Source organism: Lepus europaeus, chromosome 3 (genome assembly GCF_033115175.1).
Source record: "Lepus europaeus isolate LE1 chromosome 3, mLepTim1.pri, whole genome shotgun sequence".
In the NCBI taxonomy this organism is placed as follows: Eukaryota; Metazoa; Chordata; class Mammalia; order Lagomorpha; family Leporidae; genus Lepus; species Lepus europaeus.
In genome coordinates, this window is record NC_084829.1 from 165,674,103 (window position 1) to 165,701,822 (window position 27,720).

The following is a 27,720-nucleotide window of genomic DNA, read 5'->3' on the forward strand; positions in this document are numbered from 1 at the left end:
TCAGTGCTGCAGGCAGTGCTTTCCCCACTATGCCACAACGCCGGCACCTCTCTTATCTAATCAACATCCTAAATTAGTGAGTCTCAGCCAACACACGCTTACTCACATGCACTGTTTAGTTTTCTATTGAATGACACTAATCAGTATGAATCCCTTTGAAACTTGCTTCCTTTTCATCCAACATTATGGCTTTGAAGTCACGTTGCCTGTGTAGCCATGTGTCTTAATGACTTTGTTGTGTTCCAGTGAGACTTGACCACCAGGACCACTGCTGCCTACTCAGGAGCCATCATGCTCCTTCCGTTGTCATGCCACAGATATACCATTGGCATCAATAGGTATTCAGGTATTCGGGTAGATGGACAGATGATAGGTAAGTAGAAAACCAGCAACACGGAGGACGGGGCAGAGAGAGACAGAGACAGTGACAGAGACAGAGAAAGAGAGAGAAACTCCATGCGCACACATCCATGAGTGTTTTCAGGGTAAGTGTTTACAGATCGGGCTTGACTGAGTTAGATTGTAGCAGCAAATTAACCCGAATAGCCAAAGACCTGCCATAAGCAAGCTTATCTGTTACTCATTTTGTTTGCCCACAGCGCTGGACTCTGTTCGAGGACCTGGGGATTACAGAAGCACCAACGTCTCTGTAGCCATCGCCTGGGATGGGAAACATCCACAGCGTCCACAACAAGCAAGCATCTTCAGGGCCATGTTTCTGATGGACAGAGCCCTTTTTCTCACTTCTCTCCTTGCATGGAACATACTCTTCTTGGGAAGCGAGGTGGCATCCAACCCCTGCACCCTGCTCACAATCCAGGATCTCTAGGACAGAATCACGTCAGTACACTTACAACTGAGGTTTGAGGCAGGAAGGGTAAATAGGTGGCACTCACGGCGTTCCCTCACTCACAGCGTTCCCTCACTCACGGCATCCCTCACTCACGGCATCCCTCACTCACAACGTTCCCTCACTCACACTCACAGCGTTCTCTCACTCACGGCACTCCCTCACTCACGGCATCCCTCACTCACGGCATCCCTCACTCACAGCATTCCCTCACTCACAGTGTTCCCTCACTCACGGCACTCCCTCACTCACGGCATCCCTCACTCACGGCATTTCCAACCCTGTGGGGAAGACACGGCAAGGCCCTAAGCTCTGCTTCTGCATTCTGGGCAGAGCTCCTGGTCCATTGTCCTTGTCCCATCCTGGCCCTCGTTTCTGCTCCCTGGGGACACACACACACAGTGGCTTTGAGGATGCACACGGTTTTCTCAGCTTCCTCCTGCTCCTCTTCATGGAAGGTCAGAAGACCAAGTGTTGTTTTAGGTTTTGAGCTTTCTTACCCAAGTTTCCTGGTTTCCTTGTCAGTAAAACTCCCTCAAAACTCAATACCTCCTAACATTATTTGCTTCCAGTCAGTTCCATGTGATGTTCAGAATAGGCCTATGTATGATGATCCAAAGGAATCAAACTTGCACTTATTCTAGACTCTTAGACTTGCAAAGTAGGGAAAAAATAAGCCCAAGTCACAAGGCTGTCATGTGGACCAGATCAGTGGAGACAGGGGCAGGCAGAGCAGCCCAGAACAGCTGGCCAGTCTCATCTCATCCAGGGGCTATCAAGCACATCATCACTGAAGTATGTTAATGCATATGCAAAGTGTGATGGCAAATAAGCAATTGATCTGTGTGTCTGTGGTACTGAATTATTTGGTCTCATCAATCAAAAAATATATTCCCCAGTGGCAAGTTATTAAGTGAAAACAGAAAATATTCTAAGAACTGTATTTCCGTGACTATGTGTGCAAAAGGGAAACAAAGTGTGTGGACACATATTTATTGTAACACCTTGCACAGAACACACAAACCGTATTGACTTATTGAGCGGTTAGGGCTGACAACGTGAGACGTATCTTCCACCCATGTACGCGTCGGCAAATACCCACACTATGTGTGTGGCAGCTGTGAGTCTCCATCACTCGCTTTTCCCATCGCTTGAGAGAGATTTTCTGTTTCTTCTAATTTTATGAATCCCTTAATGAATTCCCAAAGGTCCCTTAAAATACATAGCAAATGAAAATAATAGATTAGAAAAATACACTAAGCAAAAAAAAAAAAAAAAAAGAAAAAGAAAGAAAATTTCAAAATTAACATCTATTCCAGGTCACATTTGCTCAAAAGCAGACAAGATGGGACTTTGAAATACACGTTCGCTTTAATGAACGTTTTCAGTGGAGTTGTAGTCTCAGACACATCATAGGTTTGCTAAACATTTAGGTGCCTTTCACTGTGGCATCTTCAGACGAAGGGTAAGTGTGGCCACAGGGGCCGATGATGAAGACGGGGATGTCTAAAGGTCGAATGGTGCACTGCTTACATTCTGGCTGTGAAAGGAGCTTTTCAAACTTGTTACATGCAACTCTGTTGTTTCTATCATTATCATTATCATTATTATTATCATTATTATTATTACTAACTGTGATATAAAAAACCACTAAACCAGGATCCACCTGCATAGCTCTCTCAACACCCTTCCTAATACTTTTTTTCTCTGGCTTTCTCTAATACACAAGCTAGTGAGTGGAATGTTCTGTTTTCCGTCCTCCCTCACAGCTGAGGGTGGCACTGGGACAGAGTGCCGCCAATGACACAGGGTGATATTTCCTGAAAGGGTCTTCCTTCCCAAATAAGACAGACAGGCCTCAAGGTCAGAAGCTCTCGGCCACCCACCCCCATGTCTCCCCTGGTGGGGTGTGGACCTGAGCCCTGAGACAGCCATACTGAACTCGGAGGAGGACAAGAAAACAGAAGAACACTGGCTCCCGGATGAGATCACTGAGCCTAAGTTGTTCACACCCAGTGAGTATTTCCGTATTGTAACCATCCATGTGCTCTGTGCCTCCCAAAAATACCAAATCCTGAGAGCTGAGCTGTAGCAACAACTCCAGGAGAAGTAATCCTGCAGAGTAGAAACTATATTGCAGTCAATGCGAATCAACTACTCACTTTCTAAATTTAAAAATTCAGAGTAATAGGTGTATGACATTTCTTTGAAGATTTATCACCGGGGCCAATGCTATGGAGCATCAGGCTAAAGCCCTGGCCCATAGCAACGCCATCCCATATGGGCGCCGGTTTGACTCCCAGCTGCTCCACTTCCTATCCAGCTCTGCTACGGCCTGGGAAAGCAATAGAAGATGGCCCAAGTTCTTGGGCCCCTGCACCTGCATGGGAGACCCAGAAAAAGCTGTTGCAGCCTTGTGGGGGAGTGAACTAGCAGATGGAAGACTTTCTCTCTCTGGCTCTACCTCTCTCTGTAACTCTGTCTATCAAATACATAAAAATAAATATTTTAAAAAAGTTTAATCATCATTAAAGTCATATTATTTAAGAAAGGAAAGCTGGGTTGGTGCTATGGCATAGCAAGTTAAGCTGCTGCCTTCAGTACCGGAATCCCATGTGGGCACCTGTTCAAGTCCTGGCTGCTCCATTTCTGATCCAGTTAGCTCTCTGCTATGGCCTGGGAAAGCAGTGGAAGATGGCCCAAGTCCTTGGGCCCCTGCACCCGCGTGGGAGACCCCGAGGGAGCTCCAGGGTCTTGGTTTGTATTGGCCAGCTCTGGCCACTGCAGTCATCTAGGGAGTGAACCAGCAGATGGAAGACCTCTTCCCCGCCCGCCCCCCCTTGTGTGTGTGTGTGTGTGTGTCTGCCTCTCTACAACTCTGCCTTTCAAATAAGTAAATGAATCTTTTAAAAAAAAGAAAGAAAAGAAATCTACCCACAGCCACGTATCTCCCCATTTTCTTGATTTCTGCCTGTGAGAATTCACTCATAACTCAGCTTTTTCTAATGAATATCAGTAAATGATACATGCGGACTGAGTTTTAAATCTTAGGATGGGCACTCTCGAGCACAATGAAAGGATGTAAATACTCTTGGGTGTGAACAGCTCAAATAGCCTAATGCAGCTTTGATTTAGTCCGTCGGAGAATCGCAGGATCCTATCCTCCCTCTCTTATCAAGACACCAGTACTCACTGCTGATCCTCCTCACTGATCTTGTTCCTTCTCATGCTGTGCCTCACGTGGTTTTCAATAATCTGCCAAGAATTAAAAATCAACTCACCATGTGTAATTAATTCCATGATAGTGATCATGTAATACAATGTCAATCATATTGAATGTAAATACAGTACCACTTCTAGCATCAGTTTTAACATTAATTCATACTGTATGTACTAGAGAGATTATCATTAGCTGCTTCAATGTGTAATAGAAACAGAACCAAAACATGTTAACCAACAAATTATTAACGTGCAGTTAGGAGGGGCACTTTGAAAGTCGTCAGAGAACCCTGTTCATTATACTCTTTGTCACAAAATCAACTCATTACACAGAGTGACAATGCATACAATGGTTAGAAAAATGGCCAGCAATGGGCAGCACAGCCAGCAATTAAAACTGAATGTACAATTTCTTCATAAATGCATTAGCCTTAACTTCTCCAGCTTTAAACGAATGTCTGATAGCAGATATGCCTGGTATTATGGAAAATTATCATTTAAGAAAAGAATGCATATTTCCTTCCTTGATTTATGACACAAACAAGCAAGTCCTTGAAGATATGTTTATATCGATACATACTGATTCAACAAAAATTCTTACTTTTATTTTCTTCTCTAAAATTTTATTTGATGTTTCCAACTTCAAAGCTTCATTCTATAGGAAAAAAGTTTTTAAAAGCAAGATACTTGAGTAAGAGTATATGTTAATCATAGTCATCTATGGAACAAAAACATTGTATGAATATACAATGGCATATAATTTAAGGACAGATGGATAAATAAAGAATAAAATGAAGGAGAAATTATAAAGAAAGGGGCCTGACTCCCTGGATCAAATAATGGAAGAGGTAGATGCTGATGCTTCAAAACACCAGAAAATTTTAGTGAAATTCTGAAGTAGAAGACTTTCTCACTTTCCAATCTAATAACATAATTTGTTAAGATGGCTGGAAATAATATATAAATGCAAATACTCACATGCATCCCTTCATTGCTTTTTGATGCGTTGCACTTTACCAGTGTTGGATTTTTGTTGATTGAATCAACCTTACATTGAATAAGCCTGTTGTCATCATTTTTCCCAGCCATCATGACTGTTAGTGTCTTTTAGCAGTAAAATATTTTTGATAAAAATGTATACATCTTGTTTTAAACATATTGCTGTTGCCTCTACAATAGACTGCAGTGCAGTGTAAATGTCACTTTTCTATGTTCTGGGAAGACAAAACCTTCATGTGACCCCTGTATTGCAATGTCCTCATTATTGTGGAAGTCTGGAACTGAACCCATGCTGTCTCCGATCTGTAACTCGCTTATATATACCAGCAACAATTGATCGTTAACTGTAAAATAAAAAAGTCTTCAACTTCCACTCATCAGAGCAACAAATCCCACAAAGCCATAAAAATAAGCACATAAAAATTACTTAAGACTAAGGTGGGCCGGCGCCGCGGCTCAATAGGCTAATCCTCCACCTAGTGGCACCGGATTCTGTCCCGGTTGCCCCTCTTCCAGGCCAGCTCTCTGCTATGGCCCTGGAGTGCAGAGGAGGATGGCTCAAGTGCTTGGGCCCTGCACCCCATGGGAGACTAGGATAAGCACCTGGCTCCTGCCTTCGGATCAGCACGGTGCACTGGCTGCAGTGCGCCGGCCGCGGCTGCCATTGGAGGGTGAACCATTCTCTCTGTCTCTCTCACTGTCCACCCTGCCTGAAAAAAAATAAAAAAGACTAAGGCATACGAATAAACTAAATGAGCATGAAATTATCCTGGATAGAAGTATTAATATTGGAGAGTTGACACTTACTCCCAAGTGAATTGACATAAATCTACGCTAAATGTGAACAAAGTAATACTGGCCAAGGGGCTCAAAGACTTGCTCTTCTAGATATGCAACATATTAGCAATCATTATAGGGAGGCAGGATAGTGTATAACCCAGAGCTAGGCTGAGTTGCAATGCTAATTCTTCCACCTGCTGTGACTCCAGTCAAGTTACTTGAATCTTTGAGCTGCATTTCTCATAGAGAGTTAATAATGGAAGATACATCTTAAGTGTTTTTTAAGAATTAAATAAAATAGGATTTAAAAATATTCATAGGGGCCAAAATTGTGGTGAGGCAGGATAAGTGTCCACCATATGAGCCAGCATCTCATATGAGCACCAGTTTGAATCCCAGCTACTTCACTCTTCCAAACCACCTCCCTGCTAATTTGCCTGGGAAAGCAGTGGAAGATGGCCCAAGTGTTTGGACCTCTGTCACCCACATGGAAGACCTGGATGGAGTTCCAGGCTCCCCACTGAGGCTAAATGGGGAGTGAACCAGCAGGTGAAAGATCCTCTCTGTCTCTCCCTCTTTCTTTGTAACTAAGTAAATATTTAAAAATACATATTTATTGTCTCTTTTTCTCACTGTCTATAATTCTACCTGTCAAATAAATTAATATATATATATATTCACAACAGCATCTATGTAAATTATCAATACAATTCACTATTTTTTATTTTATTTTTCTGGTTAGAAATGGCCTATTTCAAATGCAAAACCATAGAATGATTACATAATAGTATAATAAATGCAATTCTATTGAACATCCTAGTATATGAATTGAGACAAATGGGGCCGGCACTGTGGTGTAGTGGGTAAAGCTGCCACTTGTAGCGCCAGAATCCCATATGGATGCCGGTTTGAGTCCCAGCTGCTCCTCTTCCTATCCAGCTCTCTACCATGGCCTGGGAAAGCAGTAGAAGATGGCCCAAGTCCTTGGGCCCCTGCACCCACGAGGGAGACCCAGAAGAAGCTCCTGGCTCCTGGCTTCAGATCGGCTCAGCTTTGTACATTACAGCCAACTGGGGAGTGAACCAGCGGATGGAAGAACTCTCTCTCTCTCTCTCTCTCTCTCTCTCTGCCTCTCCTCTCTGTGTGTAACTCTGACTTTCAAATAAATAAATAAATCTTTTAAAAAAGAGCAAATATAAATTATAGCTAAAGTAATGTAAGTTAGCACTAGAGAATCTTCCATTTCCTAGATTCAACCTTTCTTTCTTCTTCTTTTTTTTTTGATTCAACCTTTCTAAAGAGGTTTCAATTATGAATTAAAGTTCACATGATTTGGCATTATATCATGCCCACGACAAATAAAATTATAAACTCATTAGTTTTCACTACTTCAAAAACCAATCATAGCATTTATTCACAAGGCATCATTAATTAGGAAGGAAGGAAGGGAGGGAGGAAGGAAGGGAGTGAGGAAGGAAGGAGGGAGAGAGGGAGGAAGGAAGGAAGGAAGGAAGGGCATACCTCCATGCTCTTAATTCCATTTTCCGTGATATCTGAAATTCTTGTGTGAACCAGAGTTGTTTTAATTTGTTTCTCAAGAGCTTGAATTTCATCCCACTTGTTAAGTATCTCACACCGCTTCCTTTCAACCTTCTGAATCAGAGTAAGTTGCTCCTCGTCAATTACATTCTCCTCGGAGGATTCTGGTTCAAAGCAGAGTATTGCAGTGTTTAACAATCAGCTTTTATTATCAATAGCATCATGCGTCATTAATAATATAATGTATGTTATAGCCATAAAATAAAACTGCAAGCAGTCAATAAAAACCATCTGACACAAGAACGGGGCATTTCCTCCTTTAATTCATCCATATAATTAGCAGCCGTGGTTATTTCCTGAACGTGCATTTTGGGAAGCAAAAGGCCCTGGCAGAGACGCGCTGCTGCGTAAGCACCACGGATGTTGCTGGTAGGAAGGAAAGGAGAAGCAGGTGCCGGGGAAATGTTCATCAGGGGCTGTGATCTGCGGAGAGCTTGGAGCGGCCGGAGCAGGTTCATATCCTTAGAGATGCTGACAAAACAATGATGGAATCCCAGTACTCTTGTTCGCAAGTGGCACTAGACTGAGTTCTTAGGAACCATCTTCACAATTACAGGAAGAGTACTGAATACTGGGGGGCTAGTCACATCATAAACTGTCTATCTGCATTTAAGGCAATTTACTATCCATTTCACACACAGGCGCTGATAAAATGTAATTAATTTCCCACTAAGTGGTGCAAAGAGGAAGATGGACCAGGCAGGGTCCGTGTGAGAAATGACCATGGTGTGTTTTCATGAAAGACAGCTTAGCCTTAGTGCGGCCATGACATTGGGCCTCAGAAGCACATAGGATAGAGTTGCAAAAAAAAAAAAAAAAAAAAAAAAAAAAAGTATGTCAACTGCTGAGTTTGCCTTGCAACCCCCGTACCACTTGTTGTCTTTGTGACTTTCCCCAGTTCTGAAGTCTGTAAAGAACAGATGCCAGTCCTCGGAACGGTGTTAGCCTTGCTGATACCACAGTGCAACTCCCTCTCCCCTGTCCAAGATCTGCCCAGCAACACTCGCCCCCATTCCCTCTCCCACGCCCTACTGGGTTCAGGATGCACCTCCCACGCTTCTCAGCCAATGAGGGACTGGGGGAAGGGCCTCCGCAGGGTAGGGCAAAAAGGAGCCCAGTGTCCAAGGGAGCTGCCTGCTTCCACCTGCTGGTCATGGCTCCCTCTACCGGGTGTCACCAAACACCTCGCTCTCTGTGTCCTTCATGCTCCTGGCTCCTGGGTCCACCTTTTGGAGGGCACGTGGTCTCAGGTGAGGTCACTTCCCATAGCCTGCGTTCCTTACACAGATGACCACGTGCAACCCTCACAGAGCACCTCACTGAAGGGTCACTTCATGAGCCTCACAAGTGGGCGGTGAGTTTGAGAAGCTCAGAGTCCCCTGTGAGGAGGTGGCCACACCCGTGTGCAGTGACTGTAGCCCTGGGGTCCTGGCAGCCACCCTCAGCCCTGGCCAGCCCTGCCCTACCTCTCGCTGCAGGTGGGGCCGTGCAGGGCAGAGGCCAGGGACCTGCTGGCAGGGTGGACAGCATCCCAGATTCAGACACCCCAAAGGTTCGCCTGCTTGCTCAAGCCAGAGATAGAAATACAAAGGTTCTGAAGGCAAGAACACTCTGTCTCGGTTGCTGGCACCCTAGAAACGACAGCGTTCCCAGCTGTGCCCGTACCCCAGACAGTTTGCACAGCAGGGCCCACTGTCCCCTCAGACGTCTGTTACACATTCCAGACACTTTGTTTAGGATAAATAACTTCTGATCCCTCCACGGTTCCTTGTGGGATCTGATTCTCATACTGATATCATTTGGCCCATTTTCTTGGGTTCTGATCCAAATGTCTCGCTCCAAACAAGAGCATTCTCTACCTGAGATCTGAATTAATTCAGTGTCCTGCTGGAGCCTAAAGATCTTACACGACAGTGAGACAGAGCACACGTTGTGTGCAGATGCAGGGACAGTAAATACCCGGATGCGCCCAAGGCGATGGATCCTGGGACCTCTGAAGAGCTGGGTTATGTCCTGTGGTTCAAGCACAGGTTGAGGAACGCTTGCCTGAATGCCCAGCACGGGAAGTGTCCAGGAGGGAGGGTTTTTTTTAGGACTAGGGGATACTTGAATAAACAATGACACATCTTGGGTACAGAACCCAAATCTCAGCATGAAGTTCATGTGTTCTGTGTCCACATTTGGCGCACACAGCCTGAAGGTCCTTCTACACAGCCCGCTGCACCAGGTCAGTGTGGAAGCCCCCTCTTGTGCCGTCATGTGATACACAGAAGGGCTTGGGAGCACTCCGACCTTTGGACTTCCAGATTAGAGATGCACAACCTGTGTTAAATGAAAACTTGGCTTCCTCCTGGAGTACTTGGTGCAGGAGAGATATTAATGAGAAAAATGTAGCAGCCTCCCTGAGAAACTGCTGGAGGCGGCCACATGCAGAGAGGGGCAGGGGCCAGGGGTCTTCACAGAGGCCTCAGGGGGACCCAGGGGGACCACTTCCCACAAGCACTTGCCTGACTTCTTCCTAGCCGACCGTAGCAGCTCCCGCTCCACCGCTAACTCCTCTCTGAGCCTACAATAAACAACCACGGTGAGGTACTGCAGCCCCTTGGGACCTCTTCATCTTTTACTTTAAGCCATTGATTAAGCTGAGAGTCAAAAACTGATCTCACTTTAAAAAAAATTATTTGAAAGGCAGAGCTACAGGGAGAGAGAAGAAAAGAGAGATATCATCTACGTGTTGTATCACACCCCAGATGGCCGCAACGGCCAGGGCTGGGCCAGGCCAAAGCCAGGAGCCTGGAACTGGATCCAGGTCTCCCATGTGGGACCAGGGACCCAAGCACTTGGGACATCCTCCGCTGCTTTCTCAAGCACATTGGCAGGGAGCTGGATTGGAAGAGGGGCAGCCAGTGCCCTAGGCAGCAGCTTAAGCCATTAGGCCACAGCACCGGCCCCTGACCTTCTCGCTCTCTAACATATAAAGTAACTTGAAAATGTTTGTAACATGAGAGCCAGGTCAGTCAAGCTAAACAAACCTACCCATCAACACTGCATACGTCCTTGTTTAAAAGAGTCGATTGACCTAAAATCAATTATTTCCAGTGTGTGTTTCTTGGTACGATTTTTGTGACCTGAATTGCCTGGAGGAAAGTAGGCAAATAAACTATCATTTAGACGCTGAGATGAAAGGCAAACCCAGGGCCGATGCTGGGGTACACATTGCATTTTCCCTGTGTGTTGTGGTTCCTCCCCACCAGTGGAATTTGCAATTTACACTGTGTTTGAATTAAAGATAAAATATCGAAATTTAAAAGGAAGAGGAGGGGAAAGCCCTCTAGCCTCTTTGTAGCTTCATGTTTCAAACTCAGTTGAAGCAACTATCTTATCTCTAGCAGATTTAAAGAGGAAAAAGAAAAGTCTTGTAACTTTTACGCACAAGGGTTCTTCAACATTTCATGGAAAATGGAACCCAAAGACAAATTCTTCTTGAAGCAAACACTTCAGAAATGCACACATCAGGGTTTCTTTCCATTTTCCTTGAAGTTTCAAAGCAGCCCTCCTAACCATACACACATCTCAACATCTCAACATTTTTTGTAGCCAAATAAGCTTCTTGGAAGAATTCCATTTTCCATGGATATTCTGAAATAGCCTCATTTACCTAGGTGAGCACTGTGAGTCAGTTAAAAGAATCAGCCCACTCATGTTACTTAATGCCACAAACCTAATGGCTTGTGGTTTTCACACACTTCAGCTTATTTTGTCCCACATTAAAGGACAAACACAGCAGCATCAGAGGCTCAGGGGAGCACTGGCCCTGCAGCTCAGACATCACTGGGAAGGTACACACCCCACGCCGCTGTGCTTGGGTCTAAGCCCTGCTTCTTGTCCAGCCTCCTGCTGATGCAGATGCTGGGAGCCAGTGCTGATGGCTCCCATCGTCTGGCTCCTGCCACCCACGTGGGAGACCTGGCTTGAGTTCCTGGCTCCAACCTTTGTCACCAGCCCATGGCAGGCAATGGAAAAAAAAAAAAAACAGCAATTTGGAGCTCTCCTGATCTCTTGTTCTCTTTGTTTCCCTATCTTTCAAATGTTTATAATAATTTATTAAAAATATATTTGTTAAACTATAAAACAAGATGAAAGATTAATAACAGACTTCTCAACATGTGTATTTGGGGTTATGTAGTGGAATGTTTCATTTTTTATAAACTTAAATATTGTTTATTCTATTGCTTAGTTTTCTCCTTCAGAGACTTTAATTACGTGCAAATCAGATCTTCTTTGCCTATCTCCCCATTTTTTTAACTTTTAGTTATTTATTTGAGAACTAGAGTAACAGACAGAGAAAGGGAGAGGAGAGAGAGAAAGGTCTTCCATCCCCTGGTTCACTCCCCAAATGGCCGCCATGGCCAGAGCTGTGCAGATCCAAAGCCAGGATCCAGGAGCTTCCTCCGGGTCTCCCACATGGGTGCAGGGTCCCAAGGACTTGGGCCATCTTCTACTGCTTTCCCAGGCCATAGCAGAGGGCTGGATCAGAACAGGAGCAACAGGGAGACGAACCTGTGCCCATATGGGATGCCGGCACTGTAGGCACCAGCCCCTGTTTAAACCATCTGTTCTCCTTTTACTTCTTCCTCACATTTCCATCTCTGAGCCATGTTCCCGACTTCTGTGTCCTTTAACACAATTCCCTGCCCGGCTGCTCTCCCTGAGGTGGGTCATCACTGTCTCCTGACTGGTGACGCCGCTCCGGCGTTCTCAGCCATCCTTTCCCCCTTGTCCAGTCTGGTTTCAGTTCTTCCTTTGCTCTTGCCGATCTCCATGCTCAGCTTTTAAATTTGTGGCTCCAGATTGTGGGCCCTTGGAGAGCACTAGCTCACAGTTTGCCGCATTCTTATAGTCCCTTCCTCTCCAGCTTATTATTATTCACATCGTTATTGTTAGATTCTTATTAGCGTTTGGGTGGGGGTGGCAGGAATACTCCCCAGCCAAGCTGGTTGGACTCTAATCCTCCGTTTTCTTCCCACAAAATTTGGAGCAGTGGCCGAGGTTCCTCAGTCAGGAAGGCGTGGTCCCATCAGTGCAGCACATGGCGCTCTGCGTTGTTTTTCTGGGATTTCTGTGGTCGCATTGATTCGTTTGATATTACTGGGAAGCTCAGTTGCTTGCAGGGAAAACAGGACAGTGTGGACAGCATGGACACCGTGTGTAACACCTTTCACAAAATTCCAAATTCCCTTCCTCCCTTCATTCTCCCTTCCCGGAGCCGTGACGAGGATGCTGCCCACTTCTCGGAGCCCTCACCGGGTCAGCACCACTTCCGTCTTCCATGACCCCCTGCGGGTACCCTCCTGCTCTCAGTACTCACATCAATCCATCAGCCCACCGTGGTCCTCTCACGTAGGTGGGTTCCACACTCTCTGGCAGTGCATTTAGAACAATTTCAGGCCTTCCACGAGCTCCTCTCTCCTCCCCAAATGCTCGCATGGAGGTTTGCAACAGGAATGTGGAAAAACAGCTCACTGACACTTGATATCTGCTGTTCATTCTTTTCTGATTTTTTTTTAATTTTATTTATTTTAATTTATTTATGTGAAAGGCAGAATTAGAGAGAGAGAGAGAGAAAGAGAGAGAGAGCTTCCAGATCATCTATCTGCTGGTTCACCCCCCAAATGCCCAGAACAGCTGAGGCTGGACCGTGCCACAGCCAGGAGCCAGAACTCAATCCAGGTTTTCTACAGGGCGGGCAGGGACGCAGGTACATGAGCCGTCACCTGCTGTCTCCTTGGGTGCACATTGACAGGAAGCTAGAGTGAGAAGCAGAGCCGGGACTGGAGCCCGGGCACCACAGTGCAGGCTGCAGGGGTCCCAGGCAGCGTCTCGGTCACTGGGCCCAACACGGGCCCCAGTCTCACAGCCGGATGTGGCCGTCAGTGCCTCTCACCTGTCGTTCCGCTCCATGGCTGCTCTGATGGCCTTCCCCAGCTGCCTCAGCTCCTCCCTGGCGCGGTCCACGTCTGCTGTCTGCACAGGACTCCTCTCCAGTCCTCTGATTTCAGCCAGAAAAGTCTAGGCAGGGCCGGGCGCACAGGAAGGTGTGAGAACCTGCCTTCCTGGTGACCGCTGTGTGCACAAAGGCTCCAGGTTGAAAGGGGATTTTAGTTAAAGCAGGAAAACTGGAAGGACTTGGAGAGGAGGGGCCCTGGGGGAGGGGTGGCTACCCTAGCGAGGTTCTGGATTAAACTTCTCTTTCGCTATTTCAGGAATGTTTCTTCCTAAGAAAGAGGAGTTCCAGTGTCGGTTGGTGAAGAGAAAGGACCTGGCAGCTGGCGCCGCAGCTCAATAGGCTAATCCTCCACCTTGCGGCACCGGCATCCCGGGTTCTATTCCCGGTTGGGGCGCTGGATTCTGGCCCGGTTGCCCCTCTTCCAGGCCAGCTCTCTGCTGTGGCCCGGGAAGGCAGTGGAGGATGGCCCAGGTGCTTGGGCCCTGCACCCCATGGGAGACCAGGAGAAGCACCTGGCTCCTGGCTTCGGATCAGCGGGGTGCGCCGGCGGCTGCGCGCCTACCGCGGCGACCACTGGAGGGTGAACCAACGGCAAAAAGGAAGACCTTCCTCTCTCTCTCTCTCTCACTGTCCACTCTGCCTGTCAATGAATAAATAAATAAATAAATAAATAAAAATTTAAAAAAAGAGAAAGGACGTGGGGACTGAAGTGCCCGGGTGCACCCCAACTATTTCCTTTAAATGAGCGAGAAATGATCTTCATTCCCTCACAAAACATGGATAGAAAGCAACTCCATCCTCAGATACGGCCAGTAAAGGTCTCAGCTTCCCTGGGTGATGGCTGCCGGTATTCAGAGGGTCCGGAGGGTTTCTTGGCAGATTATTTTCTGCTGTGGGATTGAGCCGTAGGCCAGAGGGCAGCCCTCCACATCCCCAGGGTGCACGGGCCAAGCTATTGCAACTCAAAAATACTCAGAAAATCTGCCTCTGTGTGGAACGTGCACAGACATGTTTCTTGTCATTATTTCCTAAACAGGGAAGCATAATGTCAAAGTACGTAGCATTTTTATGGGATTTGGTGTTTTAAGTAACTTAGGGATGATCAGAGATGGTTTTAAGTGTCTGGGAGGATGCATGTGGGCTATTTGGAACACTACAAAATCTATACGAGAGACGAGAGACGAGCATCAGCAGATTTGGGTTTCCAGCCTTCCAACAATATCGAGAAAGTTCATGAAAAATGTGTTTTATGAAAAAAAAAGCTATGGATTTCCGATTACTTTGCACAAAAATAAACCTCTTTAATTCCAGTTTTTCACCAACTTTCTTTAGAACCCTCATACGTTCTTTTAGGCTCAACTGCAAGCATAAGGAACAGGGTAGATCCCCAACTGCAGCCTTTACGTCTGGAAAAACAAACAAAACGTCTGCACCAGCCAAGGATCCAGACAGTGACGTCAGAGAGGGGCCGGGCAGCAGCAACCTCACTGCAGGGCTTGGGTCCTCCACACACAAAGCAACTCGGACGTACAAGACCGGGTTCTTAAACTACTGAGCGCACAGTGGGGAAGCCGCCTTAGCTCCAGTGTGAGATTATTTCGGTTTCTGTAAGTGATAAGGGCATTCCTGTAGTGTCTGTTCCTATCACATGCCTGGCCCTGGAGGGAAGACCCGGACAGGTGTCACCAGTTAAACACAGGGACAGCAGCCGCCTCAATGCATGCTCCATGGGACAGTGCTTCTGGTAACTGCTAACAGCACTGGTTGCATGCCAAGCTGTCCGTGTGTGTGGAGTGGCTCCATTGGTTCGGAAATGTACACAGCGCTGAGTCCCTTCCCACTAACATCCTGACACTGGTCCACAGACACTCTCTAGTGAAAACGTCAGCATCTCACGTTGTGGAGGCACAAATGGGGTTTCCTGCATTCAGAATCTTTCCACGGTTCAGGAAATGCAATGTGGAGCATACCTCGGCTCTACTGGAACACCCGGTCGTGGGTTGTTACCTTATGCTGTGCTGTGGGCTGGGAGTCCAGGAGTATTGCCATGTACAGTTCGTACTCCTCCTAGACACAAACAGAGTCCAGTGCAGCCGCGTTAGGAGGGACTGCTGCTTGTGCAAGTACAGGGAGGTTAGGGACATCCACTTGGAACACTTCAGGAAAGGGTCTAAGAGCTGCTACGATTCATCAAACATTACAAACACTCGGATGTGTGAAAGCTCACTGTCCTTGGAGTATGGTAGAGGATTACTGCCCACCTCAGCTGTGATTTTAAACTGCCTTGACACAGATACAGCAGGGGCGTCCCTGTCGCACACATGGACGCTGCATGGATTTGGGCCCCACTGACTGCAGGAGCTTCCCGGGGATGAGGGTGTCTCCGGAGAAGGGGCCATGGTGGCGCCGTGGTCAGCATGGCTTGTGGTTAGGGAAGCAGAAAAGCAGGCTCCGTAAAGCAAGCTGATCTCAACCCAGATCCTCAGGAAGGTCCCCTGACCCTGCAGTCACAGCAACCTGCCACTCCATGAAGAGCCACATGGAAAGGGGAGGTGTAGCTATAAAAGTACAAACATCACATACACATCATCTGTAAAAGCTCACATATTCAGCTTCTGGGGTGAGCCAGCTGGGCGTTTACTGCACGTGGCCCTTTGCCAGCTGGGGGGACTGTGGGCCCCTGTGAGTGACAACCTAACCAAGGAACAGGCAGGAGATCCCTGGCAGGCCTTCTGTTGTTCTACGGGGGGGGGGGGGGGGGGGGGAGGATATACATCTCTATTACCTTCACTTCTTTCAAGAGGTCCCCGAATATCAGAGAACTGTTGCAAACGTCTTCAAAGACTTCCCCGAAGACCTGCAGCCTGTTGAACTGCAAGGGGTTGCACGTGCATACCTTCTGGAGCTCCTGTGGGGAAACAGCAGCAGGCCCACTGCAGGCCGCCTGCCTTGGCCTTCAGGGCAGAGGCTCTTGGGATGAGATCAGAACGGCCCCGGGCCAGATGCAGAGGTGTGGTCTGCACAGGGCAGGAGCAAACCCAGTGCCTTCCTCAGGTGCCCAGACGCTTTGACTGTCTTGTCACCTGAGGGGTTTGTTTGTGCTAGCTCCCAGCATCACACACTCAGGGGTTCACCCTCTGCCTCCACAGCACCCCAAGGCCCTTTAACTTGTCCTGCAGTTCCCTGAGTCCGAACCCTCAAGATCTGGTTATTTGACACCTGGCGCTTCACAAAGGCCTTGGGAGACGAAATTGAGTTCATTGTCACACAGACTTGAAATCCATGTGTCTCACACCCTAGGGTGGAGATTGCTGTTTGCTCTTCTTCCTGCACGTGGCCCCGGGGTGTGACACCTGCGGTCAGCACACAGCAGGCGCCCTGGCTCCTGGTCACGCTGTGCGTGCACCTCCCAGGGGGCACGAGAGCTTCCCAGGCAGACTCCGCGTGCCACACACCACCTGCCAACCCCGCCCTACCGCAGGGAGGCAACCAGCGCCGTTCACACCCCTGCTGCCCCTCCCTGGCTGCCTCTTCACTGGCATCCAGGGCAGGGCTTCCAACTGCACACTTGCCTCCCACTTACCCGTGTCCTCTGTCCTGTAACACCGTCACCACCTGTGGATGAGGTCCCAGACTCTCAGCCAGGGCAGCCACGTTGCATTCTTGCTGGAAACGCCGTCACCATGCCTGCCCCCGAAAGCCCAGCTCCTGAACCCAGCCCCTGCAGGGGGAGCGCCAGCGACACACACCAGGTGTCCCTACCTCTGCCAACTTCTTCTCGTGGCACAGGGCCGCCTTGCGTGCGCTGAACTCGTTCCTCGGGAGATCCTCCTTTACAAGCACCTCTTTCTGGAAGCTCAGGAGCTTCCTGTACCTGTCTGCTTTCGTGATGCCCGCCAGGTAGGAGCTCACGTACTGGTACCGGTCCTTGGCCGGCGGCCCCAGGACGCACCGACGGCTGGACTCGGCCGCCCGGTACCGCAGCACCTTCACGTCCGGCAGCCGCAGCTCCTCTCTCGGGCGCCCTGTGGCCTCCTCCTGCTCTCTCAGAGCCTTCGCTGGAGTGAAGCTCTCTTCTGAGGTGCAGACGGTCTGTGCTGATGGGTTCAGATACTTGAACAGCTGCGTGTCCTGGGCGTCGGCAGGAACCAGAGCCGTGTGGAGGGTGAAATAAGCCCAGGCGTCCTTCATCTCCTGGGTCTGCCCTTCGGGCAGCCATTGGGCTCCCGGTGCCATCTCCTGCCTGGGCCTGTTGGCATTGGCCCAGTGCTGCAGGATGGTCTCAGGAGGCCTGTAGAGCTTGTTGGGGTTCAGGTGCCCAGACGTGTACCGGCAGATATCCTCCTTGTGCGCCCTCTGGATGCCATTCAGAAGCTTGGACAGGTTGCACAGGGTCCTGACCCCCGGCGTCTCACAGTGCTTCCACCTAAGGTAAACTGTTCAGGGGAGAGGACCAGGCTGAGGAACCCCATGGCCAGCTCCACAGCGAGCTGCTCTGTGAGTTTCCAGAGCCGGCCTGCCTCACATCCAGCAGACGGCGCAGCAGACCGGGAGAGGCAGGCACAGGGAAAGGCACCTGGGCCAGGTCTGAGGTGTGGCTGCAATGACAGGGACAAACAGGTGCACATGACAGAGGAGCCCACACAGCCTAAGACTGAGAAGCCAGGCGGGAAGGGCACAGTGTGAGTGCTCCTTACAGTATTAGCAAGAGTTCTGGACGAAAAGCCCAAAAATATAATCATAATTGTTTCATTTTTTAAAAACAAATATATCTAACTAATTTGAAAGGCAGAAAGAGAAAAAGAGGGGCTCAGGAAGAGATGGAAATCTTCCACTCCCTGATTCGCTCCTCACATGTGTGCAATAGCCGGGAGCCTAGACTTCCATCTGGGTCTCCCACGTGGGAGACAGAGACCTCAGACTTGAGTCTGTGCTTCCTTGGGTGCACACAGGCAGGGAACAGGAACAAGAAAAGGAGCCAGACCAGGAACTCGGGTTCTTTGATGTGGGATGCAGGCGACCCAGGTGGAGCAGTAGCCACCACACCACACCCATACGGTGACGCTTGAGGACGATTGTCTTAAGATCTGCCACGTGACACGCCAAGGCGTAAACGCCGGCTTTTCCCCTTAATTCTAAAATGTCTTAGGAGGCCCTGAGCAAGCCCCCAGTCACTCAGGGTCACTACCTCTCCCTGTGCTGTCCCCACAGTGCAAATCCTGTGGGTGTGTGGACAGGGCTGACTCCCCCCACACAGCCTTGGCCGCTCAGGTGCCCGGGGGAGGCCTAGGATGTAAAACCTGGGGTCACCTGGGCTTCTGCATCAGCTCCTTGCTGCGTGAGCCCAGGGCCACCCGTCATTACTCTCATCTTCATCTCCGTCTTCTGAAAAGGCAGGACGAGTGTCTCACAAACGGCACACACACCCCCGGGGGCACCTCTGTTGGCATAGCAACACCTGGATGGAGGCCCTGCAGCTGCACCCAGCCTGGGAGTCTCCAGGGGCCTTTGCTAAGCACGCCCGATGGGTCTCACTCGGCCCTGATGCAATGTGCTGTTTCCAAGGGGAGGAAAGGGAACTTCTGTCGGGGACACTGCGTGCTGTGCTGCTGCAGCCTTTGAGCAGCTGGCCGGCGGCCTGTGCTTCCTGGAGGCCCCTGGAGGAGTAAGCAAGCAGATGTCCATCCGCCCGGCTAGGCTGAGGCCTCCCTGGGGCCAACAGAGCTGTGAGCAGCTCTGGCTGCAGGGTGGAGGAGCCAGACCCCCTATTCCCCCAACCCCCAGCCTCCAGGGCTGCCTCGCCCTGCACACCCAGGCACATCTTCAGGTCCATAGCTGCCACTGCTGTGAGTCCCCACACAAACCCGTCTGTCCCCATTCTCATCCCCAGTTGTGAGAGGAAGGCCAGGGGACCTTGTTTACAGGGGTCAGGACCCCACACCTGCCAAGAGCAGACGTGGTCTCTGAACACAGCCCGCTTACCCTGACAGCTACACTTGCCCCAGACCTGCTAGGACCCAGGCCACATCCAAGTCCATGCCCGGGTTCAGTCCCTGGCCACACCAGCCACTGTCAAGTCACGTGGTATCCAAGTCTATTGTCACCAAGTAGAGGAAAAGGGGCCCCGTGAGAATGAGGGGTTCTGATCCCTGCTCGTGGTCCCCAGAAACCACCCCAGCGGGAAGAATCACTATGTTCCTAAAGTTGTGTTTATGAAATGCATGACGTTTGTATACCTCAAATAAAATGCTTCTGGGAGAAAAAGAAGAAAGAAGAAACGGAACCACCGCCAAACCCAGCAGCCTCGCCCACTGCCTCCTCACAGGAGCTCCTGGGCCCCCAGGTGGCCACCGGCCGGGGGCCAGGTGGAGGCCTCTGCTCAGGGCTGCATTCCCAGGGTCTCCAGGGAAGTCACCCCAGGCCGGGTCCCGAGGCTGTCAGAATCCAGTCACTGTGGCTGTAGGACACACACTCCTCACACTCATACTCTCACACACACACAATCTCTCATGTACACACTCTCTCACACTTACACACACACAGTCTCATGTACACGCTGTCACACACATACTCTGACACACACTCTCACACATTCACTTTCTCACACACACTCACATACTCTCTCATGTACACATGTACACACGCTCACACTCACAAACTCTGTCATGCACACATTCTGCAATCTACAAACACACTATCACCCACTCTGGCTCACACACACACACATACACACACTCACACATTAGCTTTCTCACGCACTATCATGTACACACTGTCTCTCTCACACTCACACACACTCACTTTCTTTCTTTCTTTTTTTTTTTTGACAGGCAGAGTGGACAGTGAGAGAGAGAGAAAGAGAAAGGTCTTCCTTTGCCGTTGGTTCACCCTCCAATGGCCGCTGCAGCCGGCGCACTGCGGCCGGCGCACCGCGCTGATCCGAAGCCAGGAGCCAGGTGCTTCTCCTAGTCTCCCATGGGGTGCAGGGCCCAAACATTTGGGCCATCCTCCACCACACTCCTGGGTCACAGCAGAGAGCTGGCCTGGAAGAGGGGCAACCAGGACAGAATCCGGTGCCCCGACCAGGACTAGAACCCGGTGTGCCGGCGCCACGAGGCGGAGGATTAGCCTACTTTCACACACACTCATACTCTGTCTCTCACACCCTCACTTTCACACATACACACTGTCTCTCACACATACACTCACATACACACAGTCTCATGCACACACTGTCACACACACACACACTCTGTCTCTCTCACACACACACATACACACTCTCACACAGACCCCCCACATTCCTCCTGTACTCCCCCTGAGATCCCTCCCTTCCTCACCACCACCCCCCCCGCAAGGGGAGCCTCCAGTACAACCCCCACCCCAGGACCCTGGGCCATCTTAGAAGGAAGGAGGCCTCCAGGACTAAGCTTGCAACCTGGGCCCTGGGCTCCGCGCCCCCAGCCGGGCCAGTGCCCACTTACACCTGGGCCCTGTGTCCACAGCCTGGCCGGCACCCACTCACACTAGGGCTCCAGGCCCCCAGCCTGGCCGGCGCCCACTCACACTAAGGGCTCCGGGCCCCCAGCCTGGCCAGTGCCCACTTACACCTGGGCCCTGGGTCCATAGCCTGGCTGGTGCCCACTTACACTAAGGCTCCAGGCCCCCAGCCTGGCTGGCGCCCACTTACACCTGGACCCTGGGTCCACAGCCTGGCAGGTGCCCACTCACACTAGGGCTCCGGGCCCCCAGCCTGGCCGGCGCCCACTTACACCTGGGCCTTGGGTCCATAGCCTGGCTGGTGCCCACTCACACTAGGGCTCCGGGCCCCCAGCCTGGCCGGCGCCCACTTACACTCGGGCTCCGGGTCCTTGGCCATGGTCCCACCGCTGCCGGAGCGCTGTCCACGGTCGCGTCGCCATGGAGACGTCAACAGCCGACCGGCCCGCGCTCTGCTGCCGGCCGCAGACCATCTCCTAGCAGGAGCGCTGGGCGTTTGCAGGCTTCTTTTACTCTGCAGGAAGAGACAATCTGCGATTTGGGGAGCGTCCAGATATCTTCATGCTCCCGAAATCCTCTCCAAGCTTCGGGAAGAACGGAACTGGCATTGCGTGCACATCTTTGTAAGAGAAGCAGATTGCACAGTGCACAACGCACCCGACCCTCCCTGGGAGTTCTGCGCAGGGCAGGGCCCGCTGCTCAGTGGTGGTTCAGCCTCTTCAGTCTTACTATCCATGTGCCCCCGGGAGGTGCAGACTCGCCCAGGATCCGTCAGCAGGGAGCAGAACCCAAGTGCACATTTTTTGCCTCTCCCAGGTATCCAGGAGGGGAAAAGCAAAATCCCCCCTCCTCTTTGAAAAGTGAGATTCTAGTTAAACTCCTGCAGCCAGAAAGGGCCGGAGCCGACTCTGCTCGCTCTCAGAGGTCCTGTGGAGACTGGAGACGCCTGGTTCTCAGATGAGCAAGGCCAGGATGCCTGGGCCGGGCTGTGGGGGTGGCAGCGGGTGGGGCTCAGCAGGATTGGGGGTGTAGAATGCTGTTGGCTTGTTGTGTTTTCAGGAATGCCAGCCAGGTGCTTTAACGATGGGAGCCGTGAAGCTGTCCTGCTCCCAGCTCTGTAATTTCAGGTGCATTTGAGTTGAACCTGTGAACAGGTGACCAAAGGCATCGACTGACCACTCTGTGATGGCCGTAGTACTGATGACCAGAGATGCTGGCAGGGACATGCCCGGGCCGCAGAGGGCCGCACCTCCTGCCATGGGCTTCGGCCGCGTTGTCCCGGAGCTCACCGCAGATGAAGAAGAGAGCCCAGACGTGCCTGCTAGTGGATGAAATGGCCGCTGTGTGGATCCTGCTGACAGGTGACCAGCGCGTTTCTCCACCCCCTCCCGCAGATGGGCACCGGGGACCGGGCGCTCCTTAGCGCCTGCAGAGACAGCCGTGAGGCCCAGGACCAGCCTGCTGCCCTCCCTCAGGATGGAGCGCACTCGTTGCACAGGGAATTGCAGAGTCTCGGTTTAGCTCAGACAGCAAATAGCTTGCTTTCAGCACACAGATACTGACATCAGTTTGTCCTCCCCTTCCCTGCACCCTGAAGTCAGTGATCAAATTGGTTACAGGGCTCAAAACTCACCCGCTGCTCTCCTCTTGCTAAATATCCCACCGAATGTGCCTGGGCAGGAAGCCTTCGACGGCCACAGTGTCCATGCAGTGGACTTTCCTGCCAGACACACGCTGGGCCTTAATCCATGCCGGACATCTGTGCAGGAGTCCACAAGAGCTGCTCCCCACCCAGGTGCCATTCTGTCTGTGCCCCCTAGAGGGCGCCTGGAGACACTGTGAAACCCTTGAGGCCCCACCTGAGACTTCCCTGTGCCCAGAGTCAGCCAGGGTCCTTACATCCCATCCCTCCCCCAACGGAACGAGGAACACTAGCTGCTCCTGTGGCCCCACTATGTATGCAGAATCACACAACCTATGACTTCAACTGAAGATGTGCCGTGAGCAGGGGGCGCTACAGAGGTCACGCACGGTGTGAGGTGGGTAGCAGTGGAGAAGGGGCACAGGACACCCCGCTGGGAGGCTGGAGGAGCCCCGTCTGTGACGGCCGAGTGGGAGCTCCGTACCTGGGAATGAGAGCCTGGGTGCTGGTCAGGACCAGCAGGTGCAGGCCAGGCAAGCTGTCCAGAAAGGTATGTGTCCAGTGCCGGCTTGCTCAGCCGGGAGGACTGTGCCCAGGGGACACTTCACACACTCGGCAGGGCTTCCTGTGCCCTGGGGGAGTGCAGGGCCACGCTTCCCAAAGTTCAGACAGAGCAAAAATCAACAGCAGCCTGGCGGGGTCGCAGGTGTGGAGAAAGCGGGGTGGGGGTGGGGTGGGGGGGCAGAGAGGGAGAGGGGGCATAGAGACAGGAGAGACAGATCTTTCATCTGCTGTTTCACTCCCCAAATGCCCACATCAGCCAGGGCTGGGCCAGGCTGATGCCAGAAGCCCCAAGCTCCCTCTGGACCCCCTGCCCAGGATGCACACTGGGACGCTGGATGGGAAGCAGACCATTCCTAGTTTTCGTTTTTTATGATAAGCATGAAGAGCCCTGCACAAGAACTGGAATGTCATGCACTTGCTGTATGTCAAGTTTTCAATGAGGCCCTGGCTTTGGAATAGCTGTGTGCTGTTCCATTGGCTGCGTTGCTTTTTCTTTCACGGCGGACCGTTGCAGGCAGCTGTACTGCTTCCATTCCTTGGCCCCACGGCTTGTGGTTGGGTCATTTTCCACCTGAATCCATGGATGTGTATGGAGGTGAGTTCCTGGTCCAGACTCACTGGGTAGAGGAGTAATTGCCAGAGCTGCTGGACCTCACCCCCTGTCCTGCAGAGGGATTTCCCCAATTTCCACCAGCCCAGGAGAAATGAGAATGGCCAGTTCCCCACCTGTCCACCACCAAACAGTGCAGGGGTCAGAAGGCCACCGCCCTTTGTGATCTCCGACGGTTCCCTGGCCACAGAGAGGGGGATGCACAATTTCACTGTCAAGACCTCCAGGAACAAGCACGGAGCTGCAGTGGTCATTCTTCTGTCAGGAAGCGTGGCCAGAGAAGGCCTTTCCCAAGTGGCCACTGCTACAGAGTCAGAGGCTTGAAAAAAGACAAATGTATTGGCAACCGATCCTGCAGGTCAGAAGTCTGGAATGGATCTCACAGGGCAAAACCGAGGTGTGAGCAGGGCCGGCCCCTCCCGCGGGCTCCTCTGCAGCTCCTGGAGGCAGCTTCACCCTGGGCCTGGCCTGGGCCCTCCCTGTGCAAGGCCAGGGCGCACTGGTCCTCACATCACGCACTCCCCTCTTCTCCCTTCCTGCATCAGGGCCTTTGTGATTTCCCAGGGCCTGGGGTAGTGCTGATTGGCGACCATCCCCCACCGGAGGCCTTAGCTCCCCTGTGCCAGGTCGCCTGTTAGGGTGTGGAGCTCTTTCGGATTCTTGATTGCCAACCACATCTCCCAGAGCAGGGTTTGTAGAGCCCAGGGAAGAGGATTCTTGGCATGAGGAGTGACAACTGGAAGGCACAGGGGCCACGCGGGAGGCTGCGGTGCAGAGACCTCGCCCAGGCTTAGCTCTGCCGGGACACGGCAGGCTCACGGGAGCCAGGGGAAGGGAGAACTGTCTAACTGGATGCTGGGTTTTGTGGAAGGTTGGTGGGTTTCAGTTGTTGGATTCATTTATGATTGGAAAGCTTAGAGCCTGCATACGGAATGGGGTCGGCCAGCAAGAAATGCTGCAAAGCAAAATGGGGTGCGGGATTCCAGGGCTGGGACACCCCTACTGGGTCCTGTCACCTGCTCCAGAGGACACCCTGGGCAGAAGAGGGGGAAAGAAATCCACTCCTCCCGGAGAACCAAGCCAAAGCAGAAAGTGGCCCTGGTCAGGGTCCTCCTGATGGTCACGTGATTCCTGGAAGCAGGAGGAGCCAGCCACGAGGCTGTGCCCTGGGAGGAGTCAGGGCAGTGCCCTGAGGCACAGGTACCTTCCCAGCCTGGCTTTTCCAGGAGTGATGTCCTGGGATCTCCCGTGGCAGTGGGATTCACAGAACAAGACATGGGCGGTACCCGTGAGATCGCAGTGCCAGCACGGGAGCCGGCCGTCACTTGGCTACAGAAAGTCGGTAATCTGTGGGAAAGCGAGACATACCTCTCCACCAACTGCCTTGACAAATACTTGGGGTTATGAGTGTTTGCTGTTTCTGAGCCTCGATTGCTGTTGCTGGCGCTGGCGCGGGGAACACACATTGGCTCATTAAAAGCATGTCTAATGGGGAGCTGGGCATCTGAATGTGAAAGGAAGGAGTGACTTTTTTTTTTTTTTTCATTTGCCAGGCAGAGTTAGACAGTGAGAGAGAGACAGAGAGAAAGGTCTTCCTTCTGTTGGTTCATGCACTGTGCCGATTTAGAAGCCGGGAGCCAGGTGCTTCTTCCTGGTCTCCCATGTGGGTCAGGGGCCCAAGCACTTGGGCCATCCTCCACTGCCCTCCCAGGCCACAGCAGAGAGCTGGACTGGAAGAGGAACAACCAGGACTAGAACCCGGCGCCCATATGGGATGCCGGTGCCACAGGCGGAGAATTAACCTAGTGCGCCACGGCGCCGGCCCCAGGAGTGACTTTAACTGTGGAGGGCAGTTTTTGCTCTTTCTGGCTTTCACGAGCTTCACAAATGAGGCTTGGAGCTTTCTTCACAGTGTGGCAGCCGGGGATTGCTCGCCATGGCAGGTGTGGCCGCCATCAGCTTCCTGGCTTCCCAGTGGATGTTTCCCTGGCAGTGTGGCAGATAAATCAATACAGGAAAACACTGGGGCAGGAGGTTAGCCTGGCCTTTAAGGTGCCCGCTGCCTACCTGGGAGTTTCTAGGTTCGGTTCTAGGCTCTGGCTCGATTCCAGTTTCTTGTAGTGCAGACCTGGGAGACAGCAGCGAAAGCTCAGGTACTTAGGTCCCTGCTACCTTCCTGGGAGACCTGGGAGTTCCCTGCTTCTTCTAGTGCCAGCCTTCTGGACTATGCTGGTCACCGGGGGAGGGAACCGGCCGATGGGAGCTCTCTCTTCCTCTTCTCCCCCCCAGTCCTCCTCTGCTAGAAATGTGAGGCACTGGGCAGGAGACATGAATCAGCTGGGTACTGGTGGAGTTTTCTGCAGACTGGAATCAAAGGCTGCAGCCTACCTGGCCGGCAAGGTGCAGAGCCCGCGGCTGGGGACAGGCAGCCAACATGATGTGAATTGGATTGACTCCAGGCGACCCTGTGTGTGATCTGCCTGTGCCTATTTGCTTTCCTCTCCACACAGCACGTGCCTGCATTTCCTCCGTCTCCCACGCTGCGGGTATGCCCAGAACTTGCTGGAAGTTCACCCTCAGCACCAGACGGACTGGGGGCAGCGTCATCAATTCTTTCTCTTCGCCAAGGCCCAGCACGGATGCTGCCGCGTTCTCTGAGATACGCTCGGCTCCTTTTGTTCTCTTTAGCATCTTTTTTCCTTCCATGAAACGGCACCGGCATTTGCTGTTGTTTTTGTGGGGAGCACAGGAGAATGTAAAGCCAGGTTTTTATTTTTTCATTCTCCCTTCTTGTTCTTGGTTTTTGTTTGGAAAGATAATTTCACTGAAGGCTGTGTGCTCAGTTGGGGGTGGGGGTGAGGGGACAGGAGGCTGGGAAAGGGGAAGGAGCAGTACAGGAACAAGGTGTCCCGCAATGAAGAGCAGAGGGTGCCAAGGGCCTCGTCCAGCAGCACCGGCTCCCAGGCACCCAAGCACCCAGCTCAGGGCTAGGGGGTCCCTGGGCTGCTTCTTCCGCAGTGATGTGCACTGGCCCTGCCCTGGGGTCACTCAGCACCAGCAGCCCACCTACAGCGAGGCAGAGAGGCCACACCCCCTACACTTTCTGCCCAGACCCTGGGCAGCCTCCCAAGAGCTGGAAGAGTTCCCTGGAGACAAAGTAGATGAAAAGTCCTTCTGGACAGAAGTTATTGATCCACTTTGAGCTTTAATATTAAATGCATTTGAATTTTCATACACCTGTGTCGTAATCTGAACCACAAACCTACTGCACATGCCTTGCATGAAATGACCGTGTAGCCACCATCTGGATACCAGAATCAGCATTTGACTTATCTGTTTGACCTCTCCCGTTGACCTTTTTTGCTGAAAGTTTTGACAGTTGGGAGTAGAGGTCATGAGTTTTTATTCCAAAAATACTTTCACATTCAGTGTGCATCTCCTAAGATACATTTTTCTCTGTGAACACAGAGCATGTACCCAAGAAAATCAACTAACAACAAAATCTGCTAACACCTGGAGGATTCATTTCCCAAGGCTACAAAGCATCCAACTGTCTTTCCAAGCAAGACTTCATCTGCACAGTTTTTGCTTCTTCCTTTACAGCTTTACTGATATATAATTTATCGATGCATAATTCACACACAACTCACCCACATGGAGTGCTCAGTGCACCAGTTGTCAGTCCGGTCAGCCAGTCTGTTTTGTCTAAGGCAATCACACGCTCCCGTTTTGTCGACGACACTAACAATTTGAGAAGACCTGGCTGGTTGTCTTACACACAGTTCATGTTTGGACTCATCTGATTGTCACCTCCTGCGGTAGGGGTGAACGGGTGTTATCCACCAGTAGAGTGGAAGTCTGGTGAGGCTCAACTGAGTATGTTGAGGTCCGGCAGTTTGGTCCCACTTCCCACAGTGAGTAAGATCAGATTGGCTCACAAGGCGTGGTGG

The 27,720-nt window shown here is 51.2% G+C and overlaps 1 protein-coding gene across 1 annotated transcript; it reads right to left on the reverse strand.

Annotated features, from left to right (window-relative positions):
• Window positions 1–2,279: 2,279 nt before the first annotated feature.
• On the reverse strand, window positions 2,280–21,333 carry C3H6orf118 (chromosome 3 C6orf118 homolog). The gene is made up of 10 exons (XM_062187289.1): window positions 21,309–21,333; window positions 17,217–17,890; window positions 16,240–16,362; window positions 15,462–15,521; window positions 13,392–13,516; window positions 9,955–10,013; window positions 7,370–7,551; window positions 4,671–4,724; window positions 4,044–4,105; window positions 2,280–2,436 (listed from the first exon to the last, which is right to left on the reverse strand). Exons 1-10 carry the CDS (start codon window positions 21,331–21,333, stop codon window positions 2,280–2,282), a joined length of 1,521 nt encoding a protein of 506 aa, XP_062043273.1.
• Window positions 21,334–27,720: the final 6,387 nt, after the last annotated feature.